Raw genomic sequence first — 25,920 nt, 5'->3', positions numbered from 1 at the left:
ACACGTACGCTCGCAGCTGCCTGGGCTATTATTTCCCCATTTCAATCTGACTCGCCAGCCTTTCATGCTAATTCTATTATTGTTGGAAGTTTATGTGATTTCATATCGCTGGAATCGGTAATGTATAATAACCCTTCAGGCTAACAGAAAAAAAACGTATCCTCCCAGCCGCCACCGGGAAAATAATTACTTTCATATCAAAACTCCACAGGAGCTGACCGAGTCCTACCGCCCGCGGCGTGAGACCTCATTTTAACTGGAGGTTTTGAATGAATGAATTTGTTAAAGCAATAAACACGAGCCTGCTGTACAGCAGCCTCTCAAAACGATAAACAAAACAGACAGGATAACCGTAAGCACTGAGGTGGCAATACAAGGTGTTTTCTTTGACAATATTTTATTATTATTACTTATCAAAATGTTACATATATAAATATTTTCGATACTTTATCATTTATACAACGTTTGAGGATATGTTGTTCTTGTATGCAGCTCGTGCGCTAACTTGTTCCTTCAAGTTAGACGAGTCGCTGAATTGGAACAGATATTTTACGCCGAAGCAGATAGTTCACCTGAATAAAGAATATCCGCTTCTGAACAGTATAAAAAATGAATCAAAACAGTCTTGTATAGAAAAACGTGTCATTATCAGCTTTGGGATTATGATAAGTCACTTGGCGCCACTGGCCTATATTTCAGTCCATGTCAACGTCTTCTCCATCTATGTTTGTGTCAGCAGAACTGCGGGTTTTCGTGTCAGAATATTCAGACAGGTTACGAGAGATGCTTTCTTTCTGGCTAGAGTTTGTGACAATGGACTCAGAGTCGTTTTCAAACGAATTTGATTCCGCAAAACATTTCTCTGAGCTTGTGTTTGAAGACTGAATGGAAGAAGAGTTCTTGCTTTCTCTTTGCAGCTCGGTGTCTTTGCACAAGTGATTGATGTTTTTCTGGTTTGAGGTTGAGATGTCTGTTGTGGAACAGTTGTGACCCGAGTGTCCTGAATCCTGACTCGGTTTCATCGCTGTCTGTGGCACAATGAAACCCAGCGGCTGGGTAATGGGGTATAGAAGGAAATGGCCTTTACCAACCAGTGGTCGCTGCGGCGGTAACTGAGAAAAATCCAGGATAGTTTTTCTCCTGGGACTTGATTCGGCAAGTAAACTCTCCACACTGAATGGGTTGAGTTTCTGGAGCGTGGGGGCTCGTGTGATGCCGTTCGCGGGGTCCATGGGCTCCGCTGTCTCGTTGACTGTACTGGCTCTTTGGTGGCGAGGATGTTGGTCACAAATGTGTTCTGAATGCTGTCGGTGAGTGCTAGGCTGAGGCCCGGTGTGTGAAGTGGACTCGCTATCGGTGCTCTGCGATACTCCACTGTCGCTGTCAGATCCAGGCGTGTGGAAGAGATCACCAGCTAACAGCTTGTTCTGGGATTTCAGCAGTTTGCGTTCCTGTTTTCGCTTCTTCTTTTCCATGCGCTCCAGCTCCCGTCGCGCGATCTCCTCTGGGTCCATTGGTTCACCGCTGCAGGTGGTGGGGTGAGAGTTGTGGGCCGGTCGACCGGGCCCTTTCTTCGTGTTCTCCTTTTTGCGCCATTTAGCTCGCCGGTTTTGGAACCACACCTAGAAAGCAAAGGTTGAGATTTTTGGTTTGTTTCAAAAGCATGTACGTAAATGGCAGACTCAATTTATATCAATCAACCTCGAATGGCAGAATTATTGTTAGACAAATTGCTTGAATAAATCTGACAAGCTCCTGAAATCTACAAGTATTTAATTTCTTTATCGCAATATTATTATTACAAATCACAGAATTGTGTCTTTATAATCAATTATATTAATTTATTCAATTAAATAAAACTGCAATATTGATAAAAAAAGCTAAAGGTTCAATAGCAGTAATTTTCTAAAAATATGCTTTATTTCTGAAAACTGTTGTTTTTCTATTTGACATCCAAGGTTTATCAGCATTATGACACGAATTGGACCGAGGAAATGTTTTTCTCTTAAAAATAAAGGTTCTTCATAGAACATTTCTATTCCACAAAATGTTATTACCCTATAGGCTAGGGTTCTTCAGATTTTTTTTTTTTAGAATTATCTTCACACTATGGGAAAACAAAATGTTCTTTTAAAAACTGTTGACGGGAAGGTTATTTGGGAAACCTTTCCATGGCATTGATGCTAAATCACCCTTATTTTTAAGAGTGTATGCATATTTTCTAGCATAAAGCCCTTAGCCACAGATGCGCTTGTCTTAATTGTCAATTGATTTAATGTAATGGCTCACTCTCAATCTTTCAATTAAGCCTGGTTCTTGCGTGGCTAATTTGGGCCTGTTCCCCTAAAGTTCATTTAGGCGCGTATAAGCGCTAGGACAGATTTGGCCCAGCAGAGGTAGAGAGCAGCAGGCTCGCACCTCACACCCAGACCCCTCACATGGCGACTGCCGTCTGTTCAGCGCTGATAACACCACAGTTAGCATCCACCAGCAGGCTAAGACGCATACTAACATAGAGACATCGAGGCTATACATGACAATAGCTGTGTATACACATGAAATGTTAATGTCGGTAAAATCTGTGTGCACACAAACCTAACGATAAAGAAGGCTAATCTTCCTTGAGGAATAAGAATAATACAAGGCTTAGCATTTAACTCCCCAAACAAGTCTGCTTCTCATCCAGCGTCGAATTTCCACAAAAAGGGAAAATGCAGACAAAGGCTGCACGTCCAACGCTTATAGCATCACAATCCACTGGCCTATATTTAATTTAGTAAAGAATTGGTAAAACTCATCATATGTTAACTAAAATGTTAATAACTGTGTGTAATATATGAGTCAATAAAACAGAACATTTGTATAATTTCAAAATATCTAAATGTCAACATTTTTATCTTAATCAAATTAACAAATTGTTTATAATAATCTGATTTAGAATTACATGCATTTGCAGCTAAATCTGTTATGAATAAATTGTTGTCCAAATCAGGCTAATGTTATAAGATCTTTAATGTTTTTAATTGATGAAATGATGGTTGAACATTAGAAATGTAAACCTTGCTATTATTTTAAAATGTTTATCCTGTTGTCATGCATTTGTAAAAAATAATTCAAACTTTTGGCATTTAAAAGTTTATATTTTTAATTAGGCTACATTTAGCATTGTAAAAAAAAAAAATAGGCCAATGCCATGGCTATATATAACATGGAGTGGATCTGTTACTGCCCATACTGTGTCTGTTAATAATAAATAGGCCATTGTAATAAAGGTCAATGAAATATTTTGTTATGACATAAAAACAAACCAGCGTTTACCTGAACACGTGACTCAACAAGGTCTAGACGTAGCGCGAGCGCCTCGCGCATGAACACGTCCGGATAATGGCTTTCGTTGAACGCTTTCTCTAGTTCCTCCAGCTGCCAGCCCGTAAAATTTGTACGCGTTCGCCTCCGTTTACAACCAGGGCTTTCCTTGTCGGGGTCTCCGGCATCTAGGACCACAGAGTATGTGAGAACGCGCATGCAAACATGAACATACACTCTATTATACTTAGAATTGTCTACAAAGGCTAACATTTTGAACAGAAATTATTTAAAACACTACAATTTCATAACAATCCAGTGGTTGTCAAATAAATACTAGAATACATTATTTCACATGAGCCCAGTGCCCGATGTATTGACATTAAACTAATTAACCATATAGGCTACTGTGAAATTACCTGTGGTTGCAATGCATTATTTTTTTTAAATACAGCCTACACAACATGTTAAATGCCGTATTTAATTTCACAATAATTTGTAACACGTTTAGCCTACATAATATGCTGGTTTATTGATTAACAACGTCTAAAATAACAAATAGACTTCGGCTAGCCCATAAAACATGAATCAAACGACTTTAAACCGACATAAAATAATCTGTGTTATCATGATGAGGATAATAATACATTTCAATATTATCAGTGTATTATCAGTCCGAGTAATATCGGTCTTATTTCTAGTTTAGGTTACCTGAAATCATGAAAATGAAACAACGCTTTCTAAAGTGTGCATTTTAAAAAGAAAAAAGAAAAGTATTCCATATTCTTTCGGCGAGCGAGAGGCCTCGCGTAACTTAAATATTTCCCCAAAACTGTTGATAATAAAACTGATTCTACTCGGAATAGAAGAAGCGGATAACCATTCTCTTACCGCTGAGTTTATACTGACTGTCCCCGTTAACACCACATCCAGATCCGAGCAATGGGTTGGAGTTTGCAACAGACGCTGAGCATGATCCGTTAAGTAATCCGTCTATAGAAAAAGGAACAGCGGCCGCTGACTGTAGCTGGTGTCCGGTGATATCGTAAACATGATGATGGTGACCGAGGTGGTAGGGAAAACCCATTCCAACCATGCCCCCCAAAGAGCCTCCAAACTGGGCATGAGGATGCTCGAGGATCCGGCTATCCATCATTGCATCTCCGGAATCAGGGAAGCGTCTGTCTGGCCAAAACAAGCTCCAACTCTTCCCTCAGTGCGCATGCAGGAGCCGTGAAAGGACGTGCGGCGTTCACATGCTTTGCGATCCCAATTAAGGAATAAGGAGACCGAGGCAGGCGTGCAGGCTTTACGCTCTTTCCTACTTTGTCAACATCAACTCTCCCCTTGTCCAAATAACTAGCTCTCGCGCTAGGGAATTCGTGACCAATGAGAAACGTTAATCGTCGGTGACGTCAGAGCCACGACACGAGCGTTTTCCATATCGATTGCTAATTATACCTGACATCCACCTCAATAAACAATACCAGCGCTGTCACAACACGACATGAGACATCACAACTAGACGGGAGGGAGGAGGCGAAACCGGCAAATTGATTGATTCCCGACTAAATTCTAAACAGCGACTACATAAACATACACTGATTCTGTTCCAATAGCTTGCTGTTCTGCTCTGTTCGTTCCATGAAAACAAAATAACACATACTAACAACCGAAAACGTCAAGTGCCTCATACTTTTCATGGAACGTCTTGCTTTCTCTGAATGCGTAAAATGATGTTCTCCCATTACGCGGAGGCTTGGTTCCCTGAATTGAGTGATCCTATAACGGACGGAGAATCACCCACCCTGTTGCGAGCTGTCAAGATGAATTTAAAACTACAAGCACCTCAGCCTTTCTAATATCTACACGCGAGCGCGCCTCGAACTCATTTCCACTGTTCTGATTACTGTGGCCATGATTTTGGCAGGTGTTAAGAAAAAAATTCTGAAGGTGGAAACAAAAGTGAGTCTGACAGAATAACTGTGAGGGGGGCAAGCTATATGAAAGCACAAACGTGTTTGTATTTTAGATGATTGGCTTATATAGAGTTAAAGAACTGACATGCTTAATAGGCTAACTTCATGCAAATAATCAATTATGCTTCTGATCATTTGTGTCTACTAGAGTGTGAGAAGGTCATAATAATCCATTTCACAAATACAATAATAAATGTTAAAAGAAGGTAACAAATATGTGCAATATTGACTTTTTGTAAGTGTAAATGACAATTTCCTTAGAAAAAAATTGTGTTAATTATGTCATAAATTCAATTGCACACATCACACAGCGTATACTGGGAAAAATATTAGATGATAATGAAGATGATAATAATGATTCATTATTTCCTGATTATGTGATGTAAAAAAATATGTGATGGCTGTAAACTCTTAGTTTTTTTATTTATAATGTAGTTCCTCTGCCTCTATAATTGTTTAATGTTTAATTAAACGCTGTCCAGCACATGTTCAGGTTTGTGTGTGTGTGTGTGTGTGTGTGTGTGTGTGTGTGTGTGTGTGTGTGTGTGTGTGTGTGTGTGTGTGTGTGTGTGTGTGTGTGTGTGTGTGTGTGTGTGTGTGTGTGTGTGTGTGTGTGTGTGTGTGTGTGTGTGTGTGTGTGTGTGTGTGTGTGTGTAAGCGAGTGAGCGAGCGAGGGAGAGAGAGAAAGAGAGAGATGGTTCTGAATACAGGATGGTAATCAATCCTGTCCATGTATAAAGTAGTATACGGGTCTTTCCCTCTCCCTGCTCTCCTTCATTACCGAGAATTAATTCCACTTTATTTATCCAATTTCTCCAGCTGCCAGAACGTTAATTTGAGTTGAAATTTCTCACCACTCGCTCGCTTACACTGACCCTCAGTAGCACCCGGATGGTGTGTAGTAATAACCTAAATCTTTCAACAGAGAGGCACGATAATTGTTACCTTATTAGCATGCAAATTGTTTAATTAATATTATTAAGAAGAAGCATATAATCCGTTCGTCACTTGACCCCGCAGTCTGTTGGCTGGCCGCCTCTCTGCATTTCAATGTGTTCATTTCAAATCAGCACTTTGAAAAAAAAAGAAAAAAAGGCCTCTCTACTAGGGCTAGTCTCTTTCAAAGCACACAGTCCCTGCGTGAGCGCGCGTTTGATGCTACTTGGTTTGTATCTCTCTCCTCCACTCTTTATCCCAAAACATTTCATCACTTCGCATACAGGAATTATGGAAATCGTTTCATTCTGGTCCTCCCCCGACATCTAAGTTCAATAATTGGCTTCTTGTCGTTTGCTTTTTGAAAAGCGCTTCTTGAAAGGGCACCCCTCCGGTTCTGAGCAAACGCTATCCGCTAGACGCGCGCGGCTCCTGGGTAGACAACCCTTGACACGCGGCCCCTGCGAAGCGTTGCAAGGCGCCCGTTGTTTTTAATCCGGCGGAGTGATGCGCGGGCTTTAATTAACTTGATAATCATAAGTACGCACGCCACACAAGGGCCAGGGTTCAGTGTGTTTTCGCACACTTTCGCTATTTTAATATGTATACCTCATGACGATATAAAAACTTATGTATACGTTTTAAAAATGTATAAACTTATTAACAAACACATGGTAAAATTAAACATATAGTCTATATTGCCCAATCAATTCATGGAAACCCGAAACCTGGATGTATTTCTGAGTAGGCTATCTGATTTGGGATACATGTGTTACAGTGTAATTATGCATTTAAGTGTGTGATGATGATAATAATTGACAACATGCACTTACAGGTTATGGTTTCTGCTTAGAGTAGAATAAACATTTCTACACTTAACCCATTTGGTTAAAGGGGTCCGATATATTTATGGTTGTATTAAATGTATCCATACAAACTTTAACCAGGAAGATGGAATGGACTGGGCTGTTCATAAACTCTCATCTCACTCTGAAGCTTAAAGCAACATATTTTTTAAACGATAATCATAAATAACCATTAGGCTCGAATAAAACAGTTTAATTAAAAAAATCAATATACTACTTTTGAAGGTCTTGATTACTAAATTAACTTAATGCGAGTTCATTTGAAGCTATCAAAACTGAGCTGCACATTAGTCGATGAACAGATAATTAGAGTGTGAAACGTAAATTAATTGTTGAAAGTCATTTGATCCACAAACGGAACCAATTAAAGTGTAAAATGATTTTCCTTTCTGTGTTTGTGTTTCACTCAAGCACATAGTTTGGTGTTTTATAGGAAACTAGGCTATCCCACCAGGCAAATTTCCCTCTAATCCCGCTCAGCTAATCATGCAATTAAAACTTTCCCGCGCGCTAATTATCTGCAATTGTTGGTCTGGCTGCAGAGAAAGCAGAAAGTAAAAGCGATTGATTCCGAGTTTTAATTCACTTCATTTCAGAATGAGAGAGAGAGAGAGAGGGAGAGAGAGAAAAAGCAATTCCCCTTCAAATTACCTTATTCAGCCTTGACAACCTACAATGCCCTTCAGAAATCTTACCCTGGTCTGCATTTATGAGGTATGGGGCAAAATGGAATCTTTTTAATAACAATAACTCAAACTTCTATTAGAGTAATAATTTTATTTCAATTAAAACTGACTTATCACCTTTTGCTAAAACGTGCTTAATATGCCAAAACTTATCAATGCTTGACGGACCCCGAGCAGAGATTGTCTAATTGTAATCAGCGAATCGAAGGTGCTTGTCGCTTCCCGTTGCCTCGCGCTGGTATGCACGGAAATAGAACTAATTTACTCGCCTCCCCGGGGAAATCCGCTCAACAGATTAACATTTTCAAAATATAGTAATAATATTATTTGAGCAATGGTGATGACGCCAATTTTTCGAAGCCTTTGTGAGAGTAATTTACATATTTTTCCAGTCCACTATTTTCCCCCGTTAGTCACTCTTTGAAACTGAAGGGCACATGAAAGTGTAGCACTTGCACGTGGGGTGGGAGCGCGCTCCTGTGTGGCTGTGTGCTTATGCGCTCGCGCTTGTGCTACTGCTAACAGCATATTGATTCTATCCATCCGCATGAAAAGTGAGGAAAATGAGCAGAAAAGACCTGTGACACGACTTCATTGATGATCAAGCACACACAGGTATCACAGCTGTCAAAAACTTGAACTGTCATGTGGAGGAAGAAGAAACCATTCTTTTATCGCCACCTAGCGTCGTGCCTTGTTATGTGGCTTAACGTTAGGTGCCAAGGTGCACACACAAAAAAAGAGCAGATGTCTATATGGCGTCAAACCAAAAATCTTTACACAATTTATAACAAGCAATTTGATTTAATAAAAATAAAAAACGTATTTTAATGAAAACATCTTTAATTGTAAAACGTTTTCTTTTTGAAATAAATTATTTAAAAAAGTTCTTCTTGACCTGAAACGTGCCTTAAAAAAGGTTAAAAACAAAAGAAAGAAAGAAAAAACCCGTCATGGGGCTCTATAAGGGCTTTTGTTTTTAATGTTGATGCACATAAAAAAGTTTTTCAGAGGGCCCAAATAAAGTAGGCTATGCAGACTACTTTTAAGAATTTAATTCAAAGAATTAAAGAAAGAATTCAAAATATATTTTTGAATAACGTAATAGATCCGGACAAAACAATGCTTGATATGCCATCTATTCTTATATATAAAAAAAACTTTAAATCGTTTACTGATCACTGTAAATATGTTTTAGAGAGTTCAAAATTAACTCCCCTCTTATAAAAAAAAATCAGTCAAGAAGTGCTGGGAGTCTTCAGTTCCTCAGACAACTCAGGATCAGCATCTCTCGCTCTAAGTAAATAAATCTCAGACATCATGAGAATCAATCGTGTCATCCGCCGGGGTATCAATCAGGTTCTGTAGATGTACACCGACCGCGGTCGTTCGTGAGGGCCTTGAATAGTTCATATCTCTTTGTTATCCACGCTGCTCTAATCCCCTGGTGGCTCGCGGGCTCACGGTTGTTCGGGTCTGGGACAATGAAGCATGGGAGGAGGAGCGTCAACTATTATTTTCGGCGGACGCGGCCATCTGCTGCGCGCAGGAAACCCAACACCCCAGAGACGCCCCAGTATCCACACTGTAAACTAGCGAAGATGTTTTAATTAAGGCGAGACAGGTTAACTCCGCTGCCTAATGAATTGCCTTCGTTGCTCTCCCCTTGTCGTCCAAAAGAGCTGCTTGCCTCGGCCCCCCTATAGAAACTATAGAAACAAAAGTTCTGAAATCCTAGTCCATAACTAGGCCTAGCCTATACCAATTGCACATTTGGATGTCTCTCTTATTTAACACATCTATTTAGGCTATTTATTTCACCAATAGCATAAGATCATTACTAGAGGTTCCCAGACCTAAACTTGGTCTGTCCGATAAAGGAGGCACACAAAATCTGGAGCCTAAATCTTATAAGATAAGATTTTCCTTTAACCTATAATTCTCACTCAGCCTAATGTTATATGAAGGATAATAAAAAAGCATACATTACCCAAGTAAAAAATATTATAAAATTAATATTTAATATTTCTTATAACGTTTGTAACAATAGAAAAAATAATTCTTCAATAATTTGTTCTCCAATATTTGCCCATTGCCAAAAGATGGTTCTCATGACGATATACACATAAGCAAAGGAGGTGTAAATTGTGCGACAGAATAATTAGACGAGCCTATCAATTAAATACATAATTGTGTTTATGGAACCAGAGTCTAATTAAATGTAGCCTACTTAATTTTTTGCTTAATTAGACTACTCAACAGACGACTCATATGGTAGTCACAGCGCTACCTAGTGGTGATCCGAGTCATCGCCTCTCCCAAGAACTCCATTTCTGCCTACATTAAATTAAGATTAGGCCTATATAGTTTATAGTTATGATACCATGTGATTAGATGGCACACACACGTCTGCAAGATGTCTGTTAAAGAGCGCTTCATCTGGAAAGCATCTGCTGTGTCAACATCTGAGAGATGTCTTTAAGATATCAGTTTTATACATTCTAAATCATAAACATTATAAAGTCTGTCAGGAAACGACCAGAAATATTGCAGATTAGCAATCACTCAAAAAAAAAAAAAACGTATTCAGGATGGAAACACACACATCAAATAGACATCTTTGCGATGTGTGCACATATTCATCCAACTAAACTGTGGCTTACAATTAGCAGCTGTGGACGTGAGTAGCCTGTTTTCTCCAAACTAGACTCGTTAAACAAATTCTACCGAAAATCAAACTTGTATATACTTTTAAGCTCAGTGTATCTCTAACTACTGGTGGATGCATTTGGCCGTCGTGCTCGGATCTAACTGGTTAATTAAAAACAGCTCATGTTTGCTCAAGTTAATAAAAGGACTAAATTATTCACTTTGGGGACCTGACTCCCAGAGCGCCTTAAATCATCCCGGGACAATATTGTAACTCTCTCCCTCCGCTCTGATGAAACGCTGAGGGGTCCTGTCACTGGTCGGAACCCCCTCCTCACTTTCCATCTGTCCCTCTTTGTCCTCCCTACAAAGCGTGTGTATTTTAGCTCATTGTCTTTCACACATTTATTGACACCTTTTTTAATTCGGCGCTTCTGTCGGCCTTCTCAAGCCGCGGGGCGCCAATCTCTTCCGCTCCATTAGCTCATTGAAACAGGAGTCTGGTTAAACAAAAGAGATGCAATCTGATCCTCTGTCCCATCTCTCTCTCTCTCTCTCTCTCTCTCTCTCTCTCTCTCTCTCTGAGTCCATACATGTCTCTCATGCACACCACGGGTTTTCGCGCCCTGTTTGTCAGTGAGACTGGCCTGTTCGTTCGCAAGCCAGCGGGGAGGGGGATCTTATTAGCATTAAAAGCCTACACCGTGAAATTCATTTATAATTGCTAGAGAGAGAGAGAGATAGCGAAAGCATATGCGTCCCGAATTACGTTTGAATAAGTTTGTGATATGTTAACATGGAATGGAATGCGACAGACTGCAATTATGACGCCTTTGTGACTGTCAAATTCGATTCATAAGAGGCTCGTTCCACGGTGAGCGCCCGTGGAGAAGAAAGTGAGGTGAATCTTAATGTAGCTAAAGAGAAGGCTTAGAGATTTCCGCTGGAAGAAACGAAAAGCAGTCCAAACAATATAATAAAGTCGGGAAAATGGCATACATTTGTTGCCAGTATTTCTTGATGCTTGTTCAATCGGCGTAAAATGGGCAGAACCTTTGAACTGATCTTGTCTAGCCTATCAATCATATCAGATAGGATTACACAGGTTGGTGGTGGTGAGCAAGGTGTGCTACTAGATCCAGCACTATACTATACTCTCTCTCTCTCTTTCTAATATCAAAATGTCTCTCCACCACAAAAGAGGTTTGAGATTCTAAATGTGCAGTGGACTCAATGACCACGATTGAGAACTATTGTATTGAGATAACTGACAGTGGTCAAGTGTAACGTGTCTTATAAGAGACTGATGAAGTGTGACTCCATGCTAATGCACCATATGTGAAGGCCACAGATGCATGAACTCCTTATTAGGATGCAGGAAGTGCCTCCTCACGTTTTTGTGATATCTTTTGCAAAGTACTACCTCAGGTTCAGACTATCTTTATGATCCAAGAGGTGCAATTTGTTGTGCAGACAGACAGACAGACAGACAGACACACACACACGTCTAATTTGCTATCTTTGTGGGTACTCTACATAGACGTAATGGTTTTTATACTTTACAAACGGTATTCCCTTACACTTAAACCAACCCATCACAGAAAACTTTCTGCATTTGTACATTTTCAAAAAAAGCTCATTCTGTATGTTTTATAAGCTTGTTTCCTCATGGGGACCTCAATTTATGTCCCCACGGTGACACGAGTCCCCATGAATGTGTGCGCATTCAGGTTGAAGTCCCCAGAAAAATAGGCACACGCACACACTGGAAAACAATATAATCATTTCCAATGTACACAATTGCACATTAGATCATTTCATTCTAAATCAATTAAAATCATTAAATTAGTCTAGCATTTAGAGCAAGGATAGGCAACTTCGGTCCTGGAGGGCCACTGTCCTGCAGAGTTTAGCTTCAGCCCTGATAAAAACTCACCTGCCTGTATCTATCTAGTAATCCTGAAAACATTGATTGCCTTGTTCAGGTGTTTAATTAGAGTTGGAGCTAAATTCTGCAGGACAGGAGTTGCCTATCCCAGAGCCTTGATATATAATTTAAATTTCCCTTCATGGTCATTTTTCTGTTTTTTGAATAATCTTTTAAAGGTAGTACAAAAATGAAACCGTTTAGAAATAAACTACATTAGTTTATCAAATATTGACCACAGCCTAAATTCAAAAAGTTGTCCATTAATGTGACTGCACTGACTTCATCCCAATGTATTGACACCCACATATTAGTAGTTTGATTAACACTCATTACCTTCCGTTTTAAGAAATCTGCTGCCATCTACTGGTCACCTTTACATCCAGCAGAGGCTTGAAACTGAAAGTGTTTCTTAAAGTAACATGAATGTCAAATCAGTTTCTTTATATTATTTCAATCGTATTATTTGACTAGAACAGCCTTCTTAAAAAATTATCAGGGAAAGCTGCTGCTATTTGGATGAAAAGAAGCTTAGTAGACCATAACCTCTTCAAACACTACAACTACGCAGAAAAATATATACAAATACATTATAATTGCAGTGGATATCATTCATTACACTTACCGTGCATATTTAAAAGGCTCGTCTCACGTATAGTGGCGGATGTCTTTCTAATTAAACTGACAGAATTATTTCAGCACCATGGACAGCACCACGTGGTTCATTTCATGTTGTACTAGCCTATAGCACTGTGATGTTTCGTACTGAAAATGGATGCATGTTAAATGAGACAAGGAGGAAAATCTAACACTAAGTATATCGTTTTTTACCTTACCTGATTGTATACATCAGCTGAACCACAACGGGAAACATTCAACTATTTGTAGCCTATTGCTACACTAGTCAATTCCTAATGAAAAAGTAAGTCAGGCGCAGGATGATGACGACTAAACTGACTAGCTGTGGTCCGTCCAATGACAACAGTGAACTGTGATTTTGGAAATAGTTGTGGGTGTCCATATTAGTGATGAAATGTGTCTCGTAAAGATGTATCGCTCGCTACCAGTAGGCTATAACTGACCGTCAATATTAGATCGAACAGAAAGTCTTCTGATCGATAAAGCGAACCATCGACCAGTCCATATAGAGATAAAGCCTGGCGGTCTCCTGTTTGCGCTCTGCATCTGAAAATAAAATTCCTCCCATTGCCATGATAATTCGAGCGCATTCTGTATGGAGAGTATTCGACTGCCGGCGTGTCGACGCGCTTCACCGAGGGCCGCGGAGATAGAATGAAACCCTTCAGCGTTCACGAAGAGATCGGCTGCTGGAGACTTCAGAACATGCCATACAAAACCGCAGATCAACGAATCACCATTACATGACATGGATAAACATCTGTGGTATGTTTTATTTCTAGAGGTTTCTTCAGAAATGGCAGTAGTTCCCAAACAGGTTCCTGGAGACATTTTGTAGGTCTCCCAAATCAAACACACAAATATCCTCCCGTCTGCTCCCCCCTCCCTTACAAAAATGAATCATGGTTTTATTATAGGTAAAATTGTAGTAACCATGTTTTTTTTGGCGGACTGATTACCATTTGTATAACCAGTTGTGCTAGAAATACAATGTTTGGTTAGCGTGGCAAAAAGCCATGGTTAATTAGTGGTTACCATAGTTGAACTATTAACCATGTTTCTTTGGTTTTATTTAAAACCATGGTTAATTTTCGAAAGGCCAGCAAGCAGAACTAATCTCTAAAATGTTAAGTCGTGAAAATGTTGTGATAACGTTTGTTGTCGGAAACCCAATACCATAGAACGAAGGCTATGCACGCGACTTGTTAAAAACTAATAGGCGATTCAACCTGGAATTACATCCCAGCTAACACATTTTAGATCCCAGGACGTTCTGGGAACTGTAGTCTTGGGTTAACAGAACGTTCTGGGAACGTTCGCAAAACGTTGTATTTGCAACGTTTGTTTTTGGTTAGCCAGGAAAGTTTTCGTTACGAAAATAGAACGGTTTTTTGGGGGGCTGGAAGGGAGAACGTTCCCCTAACCTTCTATCGACCGCTTTTCATCATATTCCCCGCTTAACGTTATAAGCGGCATGGAAAACGGATAAATGGACGTCAGTAGCCTACGTCTTGTTTTTTTAACTTGTTTAATCAATAGAAATAAACCGTGATAGCCTATGGAGGATTAAATAAGATTAATTTTATCCATTAATAGCCTAGGCTATGTAATATTTCATAACTTGTAGGCTATACCTAACAGATTTTACGTTATCCTCATCATAAAAATGTTTTGCCACGTAGGCCCACATCTTTCAAACTACCAAATAAGTAGAATGATATAGCTAGACAAATGAGACTTCGGCTTGTAATTTAATAACTCACGCGCAGGTTTGAATTAAGTTGTAGGATAGAGGCCTACTAAGGCACATCCTAGGGATATTATCAGAGCTTTATTCTTATCTCGACATGTAGTCAATATACAAATATGAGATGATTACTCTTTTGTACAAGTTATTGATAGAATTACATCGAGAGGTAAAAAATGTCTTTACATTTAAACGATAGCTTATTTTTGTCAGTTGGTAAATTTAGCATTGCAAAACTTGAAAGAAAATAAACGTTATTCAAACGTTGTAATGTGACGTGGTTGGATTTTTCTACTTTTACTACGTTTTTTAATCAATAATAAAAACTTAAAGACGTTACAGTTTGGTCAGGTTTTGTTTTCATAACGCGTTAGACGTTTTGCGTCAACTTACCAAGTAGGTTAACTATTTCCACATAATGAACGGTCTAGGCTACTCTACAAATACCAAATACCGAACTTGTCCTTTAAGCCAGTGTTATCCTAATCGTTACTCCAAGGACTGAAACGGTTTTGTCAGCTGAAACATTCAGATCGTGTCGTTCAGGCCTGCAAGTTGCGGAACGCAGCTTAACGTTACCCAGCTTCCCTTTTAAGGCAGGAAAATGACTGACTTAAATTGGCGTCACAGGTTCATAATTAATCGACTAAACGCGCACCTGTTTGGGGAGAATCGTGGAACGTTGCTATCGGTCTGAGCAATGGCTGCACCACGAAGAATTCACCTCACCGCAATCTCAAGCAATGCACACTTTCCTTCTCCCACCGTCCCCCCTCTCCCCAATGCCAGTGACCAACCTGTCAAACAGGGTTTACATGCGCCCGGATCGCCACCACTCCAGCAAGCCGCAACGAGAGTGGAACTGAAACTCTTCGAGCCGGATGATCAACGCTGCCCGGAGTTTTGCTACCCGGATTTGATCAGCACAAAGGTAAACAATCATTGACATGAATGTATATTCTGATTACTATTGGCTACTTGTTATATTATACATAATTTTGCATTTTCATTGTTTAGTGTTTGAGTTGAGTTCCAATAAATGGGTGTCTCGTTTTATTACCCCCAAAAAGGAGGCAACATAGTAGGTTACCATAAAGGATCAAGGATTAATCCAGGTGAATTTAGGAAAGTCACTGGTATATGGCCTTTTTTCTTCTTCTCTCATTTTAAGGAAACCACTGAGAACAAGAAACTACAAATGTTAGATAAGGTGGAGGACTGGGAGAGAGATGAAATGGAGGCACTTGCAAGAAAGTTTGAAGCGAAATATGTGAGTATGAATTCTGCCAAGATGTCCTATTTCTAGCTTCATCACAAGTAAGTCTATGTCAACATTTAGGAAATTAAAGCTGAGTTGTCAAAGTGCTGTGGAGACAAGTAAATATCAAGAGTCAAAATGCAAAACACTATCCCAGACTGCCTTAATTGACTATATTGTGGTGAAGGTGGAATTAAACTCCTCGAATACTTTGCACTTATTTTTGTTATGATGTAACTGAATCACGTAACTGTCAAAAAAAAAAAAAATGTGTGTGTGTGTTGGGGGGTGGGTGAGAGGTGTATAGAGCTATAGAGGTGGTGTTAAGTTGTATTTCAACTACATTAATATCTGCCTTTTTTTTAGGGTGAAGCTTGCAAAAGAAAAAAAGACAGATTACAGGACCTGGTGGATATAGGCTTTGGTTACGATGAATCTGATTCATTCATAGATAACTCTGAGGCTGTGAGTTCACTGTTTTTTTGCCAGATGCTGAAACCACCTTTATCAGATTATTCCGCTTCTAGAACACATACATGCATTCCTCAAATCTTCTTTTTCTCTGCATGCCACAGTATGATGAGCTCGTCCCAGCTTGTCTCACCACCAGATATGGAGGCTTCTACATCAACTCTGGCACTCTCCAGTTCCGGCCAGCCTCTGATGAGGGAAATAATGATTTTGAGGACAATGGTTTTAAACCCAAGGTGCGTCGTTAACATTTGACTACCCTGTTTTTTATAGAAGCTTGTTTCCGCCCCTGAATAAAAGTTTTTAAAAAGTTTAAAGTTTATATCACGCAATTCTGACTTCACTCACAATTACGTGTTATAAAGTCAGAATTGCATGATAGAAACTCGCAATTGCATGTTATAAAGTCAGAACTGTGAGAAAAAAAGTTAGAATTGCAAGATATAAAGTTGCATTTGCGTGTTATAGTCTCAAGAATTGTAAGAAATAAACTCGCAATTCTGACTTTTTCTTGCAATTGCAAGTTTATATCACAAAAATCTGACTTTATAACTCACAATTGCAAGAAAAAAAGTCAGAATTTTGAAATATAAACTCGAAATTCTGACTTTTTTCTTGCAATTGTTAAAAAAGTCAGTTTTATTTTTTGTTCTGTGGTGGAAACAAGCTTCCATAGTTTTTTACCCACTATCTTGCAAACAAACCGGCAACAACTAGCTTTTTTCTTTAGCTTTATTCAAAAGATTTGCAAAATTGTTTCCATTTGTTAACATTATCTCATTTGGTCTGATTCCTCTCTCAGAAACGAAAGCTTAAGCAAGGCAAAGACAAGAGGATGGGGAAGAAAAAGAGAGAAGATGACATGCTTGCTAAGAAAGAAGAGGAGGAACCCAGGAAGAGGTTTTTGATCAGTTTAGATTAAGAGTACAATGTTTACTGTGAAGAAAACACATTTTTCACATCCTCCTTTTAAGAACGAGGTTTCCATTGATTCTTTCTCAAATGCCCTCATTGTTTGCTTTTCCTTCTTCTGGTTTCCTTCTCAGCACCCCGCCAGCCAAATCATCTACAAAGAAGAAGAAAAACCAGAAGCCGCTAAGTATTGATAAGATGCTGAAGAAGTTCCATAAGGAAAAGCTTCAGCAGCTGCAGATGTTCAATGCTAGAGAGAGAGAACCGCACGCTCTCAACGACACTGGTCCCACCGTGCAAGCTGAGGTTCAAGAACCCCCCATATCATCTGACCCTCTTCTCACACTCATTGGTTCTGCCAGTGCAGACGACCTCCTTCAGGCAGTCAAAGCAGTGGAGCAAGACTTTGACTTAGACGGGCTCTTGGGGGAACCGCAGAACGTCTGTTCTCCAAGCCTGGAAGAGAACGGAGAAGCTCCGATTCCATCCGTCACTGAGAAGATCCCCACATCACTCCCTGATGGACTGCCACCTACACTAGAGCAACACATTAAGCAACTTTCACAGGTATTGTTTGCTTTTATGGCTTTCGAGGATTAGACAAGAGTTTGCCGGTATGCATGACTTATTTTGTTCTTTAGGCTGTCAAGAAAATTGAAGGACAAAATAAGATGGAGATTTTGTCTTCAGAGGTCAACAGTGTTTTACTAGAGTAAGTTACATCACATGATTTATTATCGAATACCAGGTAACATCTTGATTGTGTGGCATTGCTTTGATTCCTTCTCTTTGTACGTTCAGCGTGGAGTTGAACTCCAAACAGCTCAGTGGGAAAGTACGCTCCAGAATCTTCTCCTACTTGGCATCACAGCTGTCCTGCAGCAAAGGCACTCTGGTTAAAAGAGCCAAAAAATTCCACAATCTACAGCAGGTCTGTAAACGTGCACGACACCTCAGCATAGCAAACATCACCATCCCATCTTATCTGTCGGCTATCCTAAGTCCGATTCTTTATTTTACGCCAGCAGTTATTTTCTATCTACCGTCAGACTGAGATGTCATTGCCATAGTGCGCTGCTATATGGGTTGCGTCTTTCTTCGGACACAGACAGAGAGCTTCGTGCTATTTAACCTTAAATCCACTTTTAATCCACTTTTCTTGCAATAATTCTATAAAATATAAAAGTTTATTTTAGTGGTCCCATATTCATTTTAGTGGTACCACTGATTCTGTTTACAATATTTACCAACAGATGTTTGCATCTACCAATGTCTTTATAAAATGTATATATATATATTTATTAAAAACGGTTAGTTCCAATCCTTGATTCTGATTGGTCAATAGCTGTGTTTTATTCACGATAAAACACGGCTATGGCGCTTCACCCAACTGTTCTATGTATCACTACACAACACCCCTAGCAAGCACTCTTGGCAACTTAAACACATGTTTCATCTCATCGATATTGTTCATTGAAGCTATAGTAGAGAGTGTACCTGCATTTACAGTAGATATAGCATTTTCCTTCAGGTCATGCCTATTCATCATTTTAAAAAATCCGTTTGAATGTCCGCTGCGATATCTTGTCCTTGGGGTTTTCCCATGATTTTCCCGTGCCCATAACGTTAGTCATCTGTCAGTTGCGTCTTCCTTCTCCGTAATCACAGGTTTGAGTCCTATCAATGTAAAGGTCTTCTCTACTGACTCACTTATAAAGACAGTCTTTGCCGCCATCTATTGGTGAAATAATGTATGTAACTTCTGTTGCTGTTTACGGTCAGGGACTATTTTTTCCAGCGGAAGGAAGGCTTTTAGTGATTTTAGTTCATGAAAGTTGCATAGATGCATATCTTTCAGCTTTAATAGTTGTATTGTGTGGTAACCGTTTTATACAAGTGAATAAGTCACGATACAGCACAGCCCCTCGTACCTTATTGCTTACATATATATATATATATATATATAAGCCTCTAAGTGCCATCTTAAATTTTCTTCTAAAATGAGCCTATTTATCAAGCTCGTAGAGGCTTTTGCATCTGAAGTCTTCATATATAGGCCTATAAATATAATTGCTGTATTAATTGTTATGTTAGAATTACTCTGTAGTGATTTATGCCCCCTTTTTGCTTATGAGCCCCTGAGAAACTCTCTGCAATGTGCAGCAAGCACTAGGAAAATACAAGTATCGGATCGAGACTCCGTATCGGCAGATACTCAATATTCAATGACTTGGATCGGATCGGGGGCACAGAAAACTTGATCGGGACATCCCTACTAATTAGTAAAAAAAACGTATTCCTTCAAAATGAATCCTGTTTACTTTATTAATACCTTGTATCTTGTTCCTGGTCTTATTGTTCATGATTTGCAAAATCGTTAATTAAACATTCAAAATTAATTTAAAAAAAATCAAGCTTTTATAATTGTACATATACATGCACACATTACTGTTCAAAAGATTGGGGTCAGTAAGAGATTATTTATTTTTTTGTATTAATACTGCGTTAAATTGATCAAAAGTGACCGTAGAAACACTTAATATACACTATTAGAAAATATTTACTTTTCAAATAAATGGTAAATTAATTGTAGAATCCAAATAAATGCAGCTTTAGTGAGAAATAAGAAATAGTCAAAAACATTTGAAAGACCGTGCGTGTGTGTATATCCAGTCTAATGTCTCTGTAAGCTTAATGTGCTGGTCATGTGTTTTATGAGGATGAACAGCTGCAGGAGCTGCTGAAGAAGCTGGAGAATGTGGTGGCCATGTCCATGCCTGAACAGATCACCCGTTTCCAGAGTCACTGCCAAGCTCACTCTGAAGCCAGAGCTGCCAAGTAATCACTCATTTCTAATGATCACTTTCACTGCATCACATACATTCACTGACGTTTGGTCGATATGCAGTTTCTTAGAATACAACCTCAGGTTTGTTTGTTTTATGTTATTGGTGTGTTTTAAGGCTCGAGGCTGAGAAGGAGAGGGCGATTGATGGTTCCGACGAGGAAGAGGAGGAGAGGAGTGGAAAACGAGTGTTTGGGCCTCGCAAGAGATTCAGATGGAATGAAGAGATCAGGTCTGATGCATGATTATTAAAAGTTCTAAATATAGAAAAAAAAGAGTTCAATGTACATTTCATCAAATACTCTATTCATCTAATGAATATTGACTATTGTCACTCTTCAGGGAGTTGCTCTGTGAGATTGTCAGTTTGAAAATGATGATTTATGACTCGGAGTCGCCTGCATGCTCTGGTTTGGAGGAGTATCTGAAAGCATTCCTGGAGGCTGATGTTAAACCACTGTGGCCTAAAGGATGGATGCAATCCAGGTAATCAAATCAAATCATTAAGACTTTTGGACATCATTGTATTGATATGAGCAAAATCTTATATTTAAAGAAAGTGGGTAATTGGTCACAATGTCCCTTTGTTCTGTGCATGTTTATTGCTTTTTAAGCAATAACACTTAAACTGCTCTTAAACATTTGATTATATCCGTTTTATTTTGTCTTCCGAAAAGTCTGATACCACACTAAAACTTTCTTTTATTCAGCAAGCACACATTAAATTGATCAAATTTGACAGTAATTTCTTAAAAATGGTCAACATGCCAAACAATTGAACGCTTGTGTATATCTATAATAATAAATCCTTCAGAATGGTGAGTTTCTGCTGAATTTCTATCATTGTCTCAAAAGGATTCTGCTTATAGAAACGAGAAAAGCACACGGTCACATCACTGGTGTGATGTAAGTATGATTTTACACTACTACACACTTCCCAGATATTTACCCAATATTTCTAAAGAAAAAAAAATGGTTCATTATATTCTCTAACTCTAACAAAAATGAACAAAGTGGAGTCTTCTTTGGTAAATATTAAACTTAACCAGAGTTTGTAAATGTTAATAAACCGTTTCTCCTTATTTTACAAGGGCAAGGAAGAAACCAATCGGTACAACAAAACAAAAAAAGGTACATCCGGAAAAATTAGCAAACCCCTGTCTTGAATGTTGCATTCTTTTAGACCTTTATTGTTTCTAAACCTTGTTTTATCCAATAAATGCACAGGTCAGCGCCACCCCAGAGGACAGTAAGAATAACCCGGACATTCAGGGCCCACCAGCACTGAAACGCAAGCGTCTGGGTGTACCTGCAAGCATGCAACTTGAAGTCGCAGCAACGTTGAGCACCACTGCCAAAACTCCATCAAACACACAAACATCTGCCACCTTCTCTACCCATCCGTCTAATCAGATCCCAGAGGAGGGGATTGGAAGAGATGAGAACCATCATACCAGCACTCAGAGGAGTCCGGTGACCGCAGAGGATGCTGGATCGGTCCAGATGATGTGGACCAAGTCTGCTATGGATTCGGATTCAAAGCGACTCCAGGCTGGAGAGAAGGCGACTCCTAAACTGACGCTGGTGGCTCCTCCCGATGGAGCTCAGAGTGACTGTCCATCAGCGGTGCATGGAGTGGCCCGGCTGCTCACGACCACCTCAATGGGTGACACCCCTGTTTCATTGGCAGCCGTGAGTTCTTCACAAGAAAGACTCATATTGGTTGCTAATTGCATGTCGATCATCATATAAGTTGTGGTGTCATACAAAATCCTTCCTAAATATTTCATATAAATAATGTCCACTGTAGGATGTTACATTGAATTCTTTTCTTTTTTTAAATAAAAAAAGTATAATATTATTGATTTATTTTTATTATTATATATAATCATATCCTGATCATTTAACTTTATGATTTGAAATGGAAAATATAAATAATATCTTATTTAAATTGCTACGGGTATACAAGCAAATCGGATGGCATGCTAACTTGAAACACTGTTAAATTTGTCCACATAGCGGTTATAGAATAAGTGAGAAATGTTAAATATTAAAATATAGGTATATATATGTATATGGTGACATGTTTTTGACAGAAGTCTCTTATACTAATCAGTAAAAGCAGAAATATTGTGAAATTATTACCATTTAAAATAATTGTTCATTGCAATTTATCCCTGTGATCAAAGCTGAATTTTCAGCAACATATACTCAGTCTTCGTTGTCACATGTTCCTTCAGAAATCATTCAAAATATTCTGATTCTAAATCCATTTTGAGAACAGTTGTGCTGCTTAATGTAGCCTATTTGTGGAAACAGTGGTACATTATTTTTTTTAAAACATTCCTTGATATAAAGTTCAAAAGAACAGTATTCAAAAAATACATATCTGTAAAATACAGTATATACATATACTGTCACTTTTGAACAATTGAATCCATATAGCCAATTTCTTTGTCAAATAGGGATTTGCCTGAAGCATTAAGGTTTTAAAGGTTTTCTTAAATAAAAAAATAATACTATAAAAAAATCTTTGCTTGTATTTCAGGCAGCCGGTGCGATCTCCTGTGGGAACCCAGCGCTTCCCACCCCATCTCTATCTCTCCTTCCATCCTCCTATCCCACCACAGTACAGTCGGGTGTCTTACCAAGCTTTGCCCCCCAGCATGCTCTCCCGTTCCCTGGACTGAGCCCTGGCACCAAGATCCCTGGACAGCCTCAGGCCTGTAAAGGAGCTGTTTTTCCTGGCCCAGCACCTGGAACTTTCCAGCATGGTCTCGCACACGGTGAGCAGATATTGATCCTTGAACATAAGCATGGAAACTTGGTAAGAATCATCTCTGTTCATTTAAGGGTGAAGTGTGTGATTTATCCTCCAATTGCTGCACCAAATGGAATTGATTCCAAACTGGTTCTTCAACGCTTAATATGTCTGCTTTATATGATGCACAATGCATTCAACTTGATCTTCCATTTCCCAAAACCATTTTAGCATTTCAAAAATGACTCACTTCACCTTTCACAGGGGCTTGATAAATTCATGATATCGGTTACATTACACCAAAGGTTTGGTACTCTTGTCTTCATGTGCATTGGATAGAATGGATGAGCTGAAGCTCAACTCTGGTGTGATGTTGTTTAAAGCACTTTGCTCCACTGCTGTAATGTTGCATTTGTCCTCCTGGTGTTTTCTTCTTCCTCTCTTTCCTATTTCAGGTAACCCCATGCTGTGCTCTAGCACGCTTCATCTTCTGTCTGTCCCTGTTTCCTCTTCTGCTCCTCTTCATTCTTTAACACCATGGCTCTTTGGTTTAGGTAAATGTACACCCCTTTAGAAAAGCAAATAGTGACAGTTAAAACATGCCCACATTATTTATTGTGTTCGTCGTGATGTTTGCTTGCATTATGTATCTTTTTTTTCCTCCTGTTTATCTGTTGCATATTAATAGTTTAACTTTTTTACTTAATTTGACATTCACGCAGTAATGTTTTAGTTCAAAGGATCTCTAATTATTAATATAGTAAAAAAAAATTAAACATTTTGTTGTTGACCGATCAATACAACGTACACAATCTGTTTAATAAGAAACCATTTAGTTTTTTGTTCTTTCTTTCTTTTTGTAATGATTTAAAGTCAACATGAAACCAAAATTGACTCAGTTTACTGTAATAAATGTTCCCGGTCTTATTGTGCTGGATTCATTTTCAAAAACTGGTAAATTAAATTAATAAAATGAAGTCCCACCATCTTTTAAATCATTAAATGTTTTATTTTTTTTACATGGAAATATGTCAAATTATGTAAGTACAATGGGTCGTGTGTGCCATTTCATGTTGATTGTTCAATGTAATGCTGGCTTTATTTAACCATCTCATCAGTTATATTGAGAGATTAAATTACATTTTGTTTTTATGACACAGATGGAAGCCAGATCCACACAGACGCTCAGAGAAAACTACATTAATGGCCATTAGAATGAGATTAAAGACTGCTGATACATAAAGCAAAATGTTCCACTTTTTGTAAGATCTTGAAGATGGAGTTAATATGACTGAACATGAATATGAATTTGCAAAGAGACTTTTCATTTGTATGTTTTTGAATCAAAAATGTAAAAATGCTCAATCCAGAATGAACATATGGATAATAATGTAAGTCTTTTGTTTATCACAGTATTAAAATTAGAATTTGAAATGATATGACAAGCCATGTCACCTCAGTGCAGTCTATGCGCTTGTAATGCACTTACTTTAAAAACTTGAAGGCAGATACTACTTATCTATTCATAACTTTCCAACTGTCATTTCTCTCTCTCTCAGAGCCCAATTTATCAGTGAAGATCCACAATCCTGACATATTTATGAAAAGTAACTGGAACAATAGTAAATTACATGTGGTGTAGGTTATCACTATTATTTTCAAGTACATGTGTGCGATGAAAAAGTAAAGGAACTCAGAATCTGTTGTTAAAGGCAGAGATTGCACTTTTTCTTGTTTGATTTATTGTTGTTTGACTGGATAATGAATTGATGCCAGTGGAATGATCTCAGGGCTGTTTAAGTACAATAGCCAAGTTACAAAGTAATGCTGCAACATATGTAGAGAACATGCACTTGCTTTTGAACATACTGAAAATGACTTTGGAAAAAAAATTGAAGGAATAATGTGGGAAAAAATTGAAGGGATAATGTGGAAAAATAAAGTGTCCTAAAACAATCTATTGTTGACATTTTATTGTTGAGGAAAAACAACAGATTCTCAATTAATTCTGGATTTTTTTTAGAATGGAGGATTTAAATTCATGAGGAAAAATAAGGTCTGTGGTTAGTGGTGTTCGTAGCTGTTCATGTCCTTGCACTCAGCACTACCACTTGAGGCAAAGGGGCAAAGCAGAGGCCATTACACTAGTCGCTAATATGTTATGTACTGCAAAAAAATTTTTTACTAAAGTTTTGCCCAATTGGCTCAGGTGCACAAAAATTACTGAATGGAATTTAATTCCCTCATTCTCAATGGAATTTTGATATTCCTTTTTGTTTAAAAGTTATGATATAAAGTTAACGATGTTGACCCAAAATCAGATTAGATGCCATCTCGGCCAAACTTTGATCTTTCAAAAGAAAACTCTGTACGCTTACTCAACACCATGATCTGAGGGTACACGAGAAGTCATGAGATCCAAAAAGTCTATTTTGCTCATAACTTTCTAAATGTTTATCAGAATTATGAGCTTGGCGCTTCCGTATTCCTTGGGTCCTGCCGAATCCGACAATACCAATTTTGCCAGGATAGGACACATCGCCTATCCGCCATGTTGAAATTTGAAATAAACTGTGCTTTTTCTTTTTAACGTTTTGGTATATCGACACAAAATTTGGTAGGGTTCATTGACAGCATGTCCTAAAGGTACCTGAGAAATTTGAAAGCAGTCCCACCTAGAGTTCCATAGATATGTTTTTTTGTAAAAACATTTGAAAACATTGAAACATTTGAAAACATTGTTCAAAATGTGTTAGACCTACATTTTCTTTAAACAGGCACACTGGAGTCAAGCGTCCAGTAAGCATATATAACGTTAAGGAAGTTTGTTCTAGTAGAATAATTTACACATGCACACACTCCTGAGAACTCAAAGTGGATTTGAGTTCTGGTCACAGAAAGAGAGACATTGTTTTGTATTTGTTTTTAGTGTTTCAAT

General features: G+C 38.5%; 2 protein-coding genes across 10 annotated transcripts; one reads left to right on the top strand and one right to left on the bottom strand.

The window, feature by feature from the left end:
• Positions 1–388: 388 nt before the first annotated feature.
• Positions 389–4,569, bottom strand: uncx4.1 (Unc4.1 homeobox (C. elegans)). Its single transcript, XM_079615325.1, has 3 exons — positions 4,198–4,569; positions 3,319–3,494; positions 389–1,622 (listed from the first exon to the last, which is right to left on the bottom strand). Exons 1-3 carry the CDS (start codon positions 4,460–4,462, stop codon positions 696–698), a joined length of 1,368 nt encoding a protein of 455 aa, XP_079471451.1. The 5' UTR covers positions 4,463–4,569; the 3' UTR covers positions 389–695.
• Positions 4,570–13,078: 8,509 nt separating this feature from the next.
• Positions 13,079–24,934, top strand: ubn1 (ubinuclein 1). Of its 9 annotated transcripts, XM_079615318.1 has the most exons (18): positions 13,079–13,753; positions 15,525–15,666; positions 15,907–16,005; positions 16,360–16,458; positions 16,569–16,700; positions 17,267–17,364; positions 17,511–17,943; positions 18,018–18,088; positions 18,178–18,307; positions 20,096–20,214; positions 20,340–20,453; positions 20,564–20,707; positions 21,077–21,127; positions 21,313–21,352; positions 21,449–21,913; positions 22,770–23,007; positions 23,438–23,536; positions 24,143–24,931. In XM_079615318.1, exons 1-18 carry the CDS (start codon positions 13,737–13,739, stop codon positions 24,184–24,186), a joined length of 2,535 nt encoding a protein of 844 aa, XP_079471444.1. In that variant the 5' UTR covers positions 13,079–13,736; the 3' UTR covers positions 24,187–24,931. The 9 variants fall into 9 exon arrangements, 8 of the variants coding, with proteins under 8 accessions (XP_079471444.1, XP_079471447.1, XP_079471443.1 ...); XM_079615321.1 differs by lacking the exon at positions 23,438–23,536 and having other exon boundaries at positions 24,143–24,934; XR_013797971.1 differs by lacking the exon at positions 13,079–13,753 and having other exon boundaries at positions 15,220–15,666; positions 23,438–24,022.
• The last annotated feature ends 986 nt before the right edge of the window (positions 24,935–25,920 follow it).

The sequence above is a fragment of the Phoxinus phoxinus genome (genome assembly GCF_949152265.1).
Source record: "Phoxinus phoxinus genome assembly, chromosome: 6".
In the NCBI taxonomy this organism is placed as follows: Eukaryota; Metazoa; Chordata; class Actinopteri; order Cypriniformes; family Leuciscidae; genus Phoxinus; species Phoxinus phoxinus.
The sequence above is the reverse complement of the archived record's forward strand: the minus strand, read 5'-3'. Positions and strand labels throughout refer to the sequence as shown.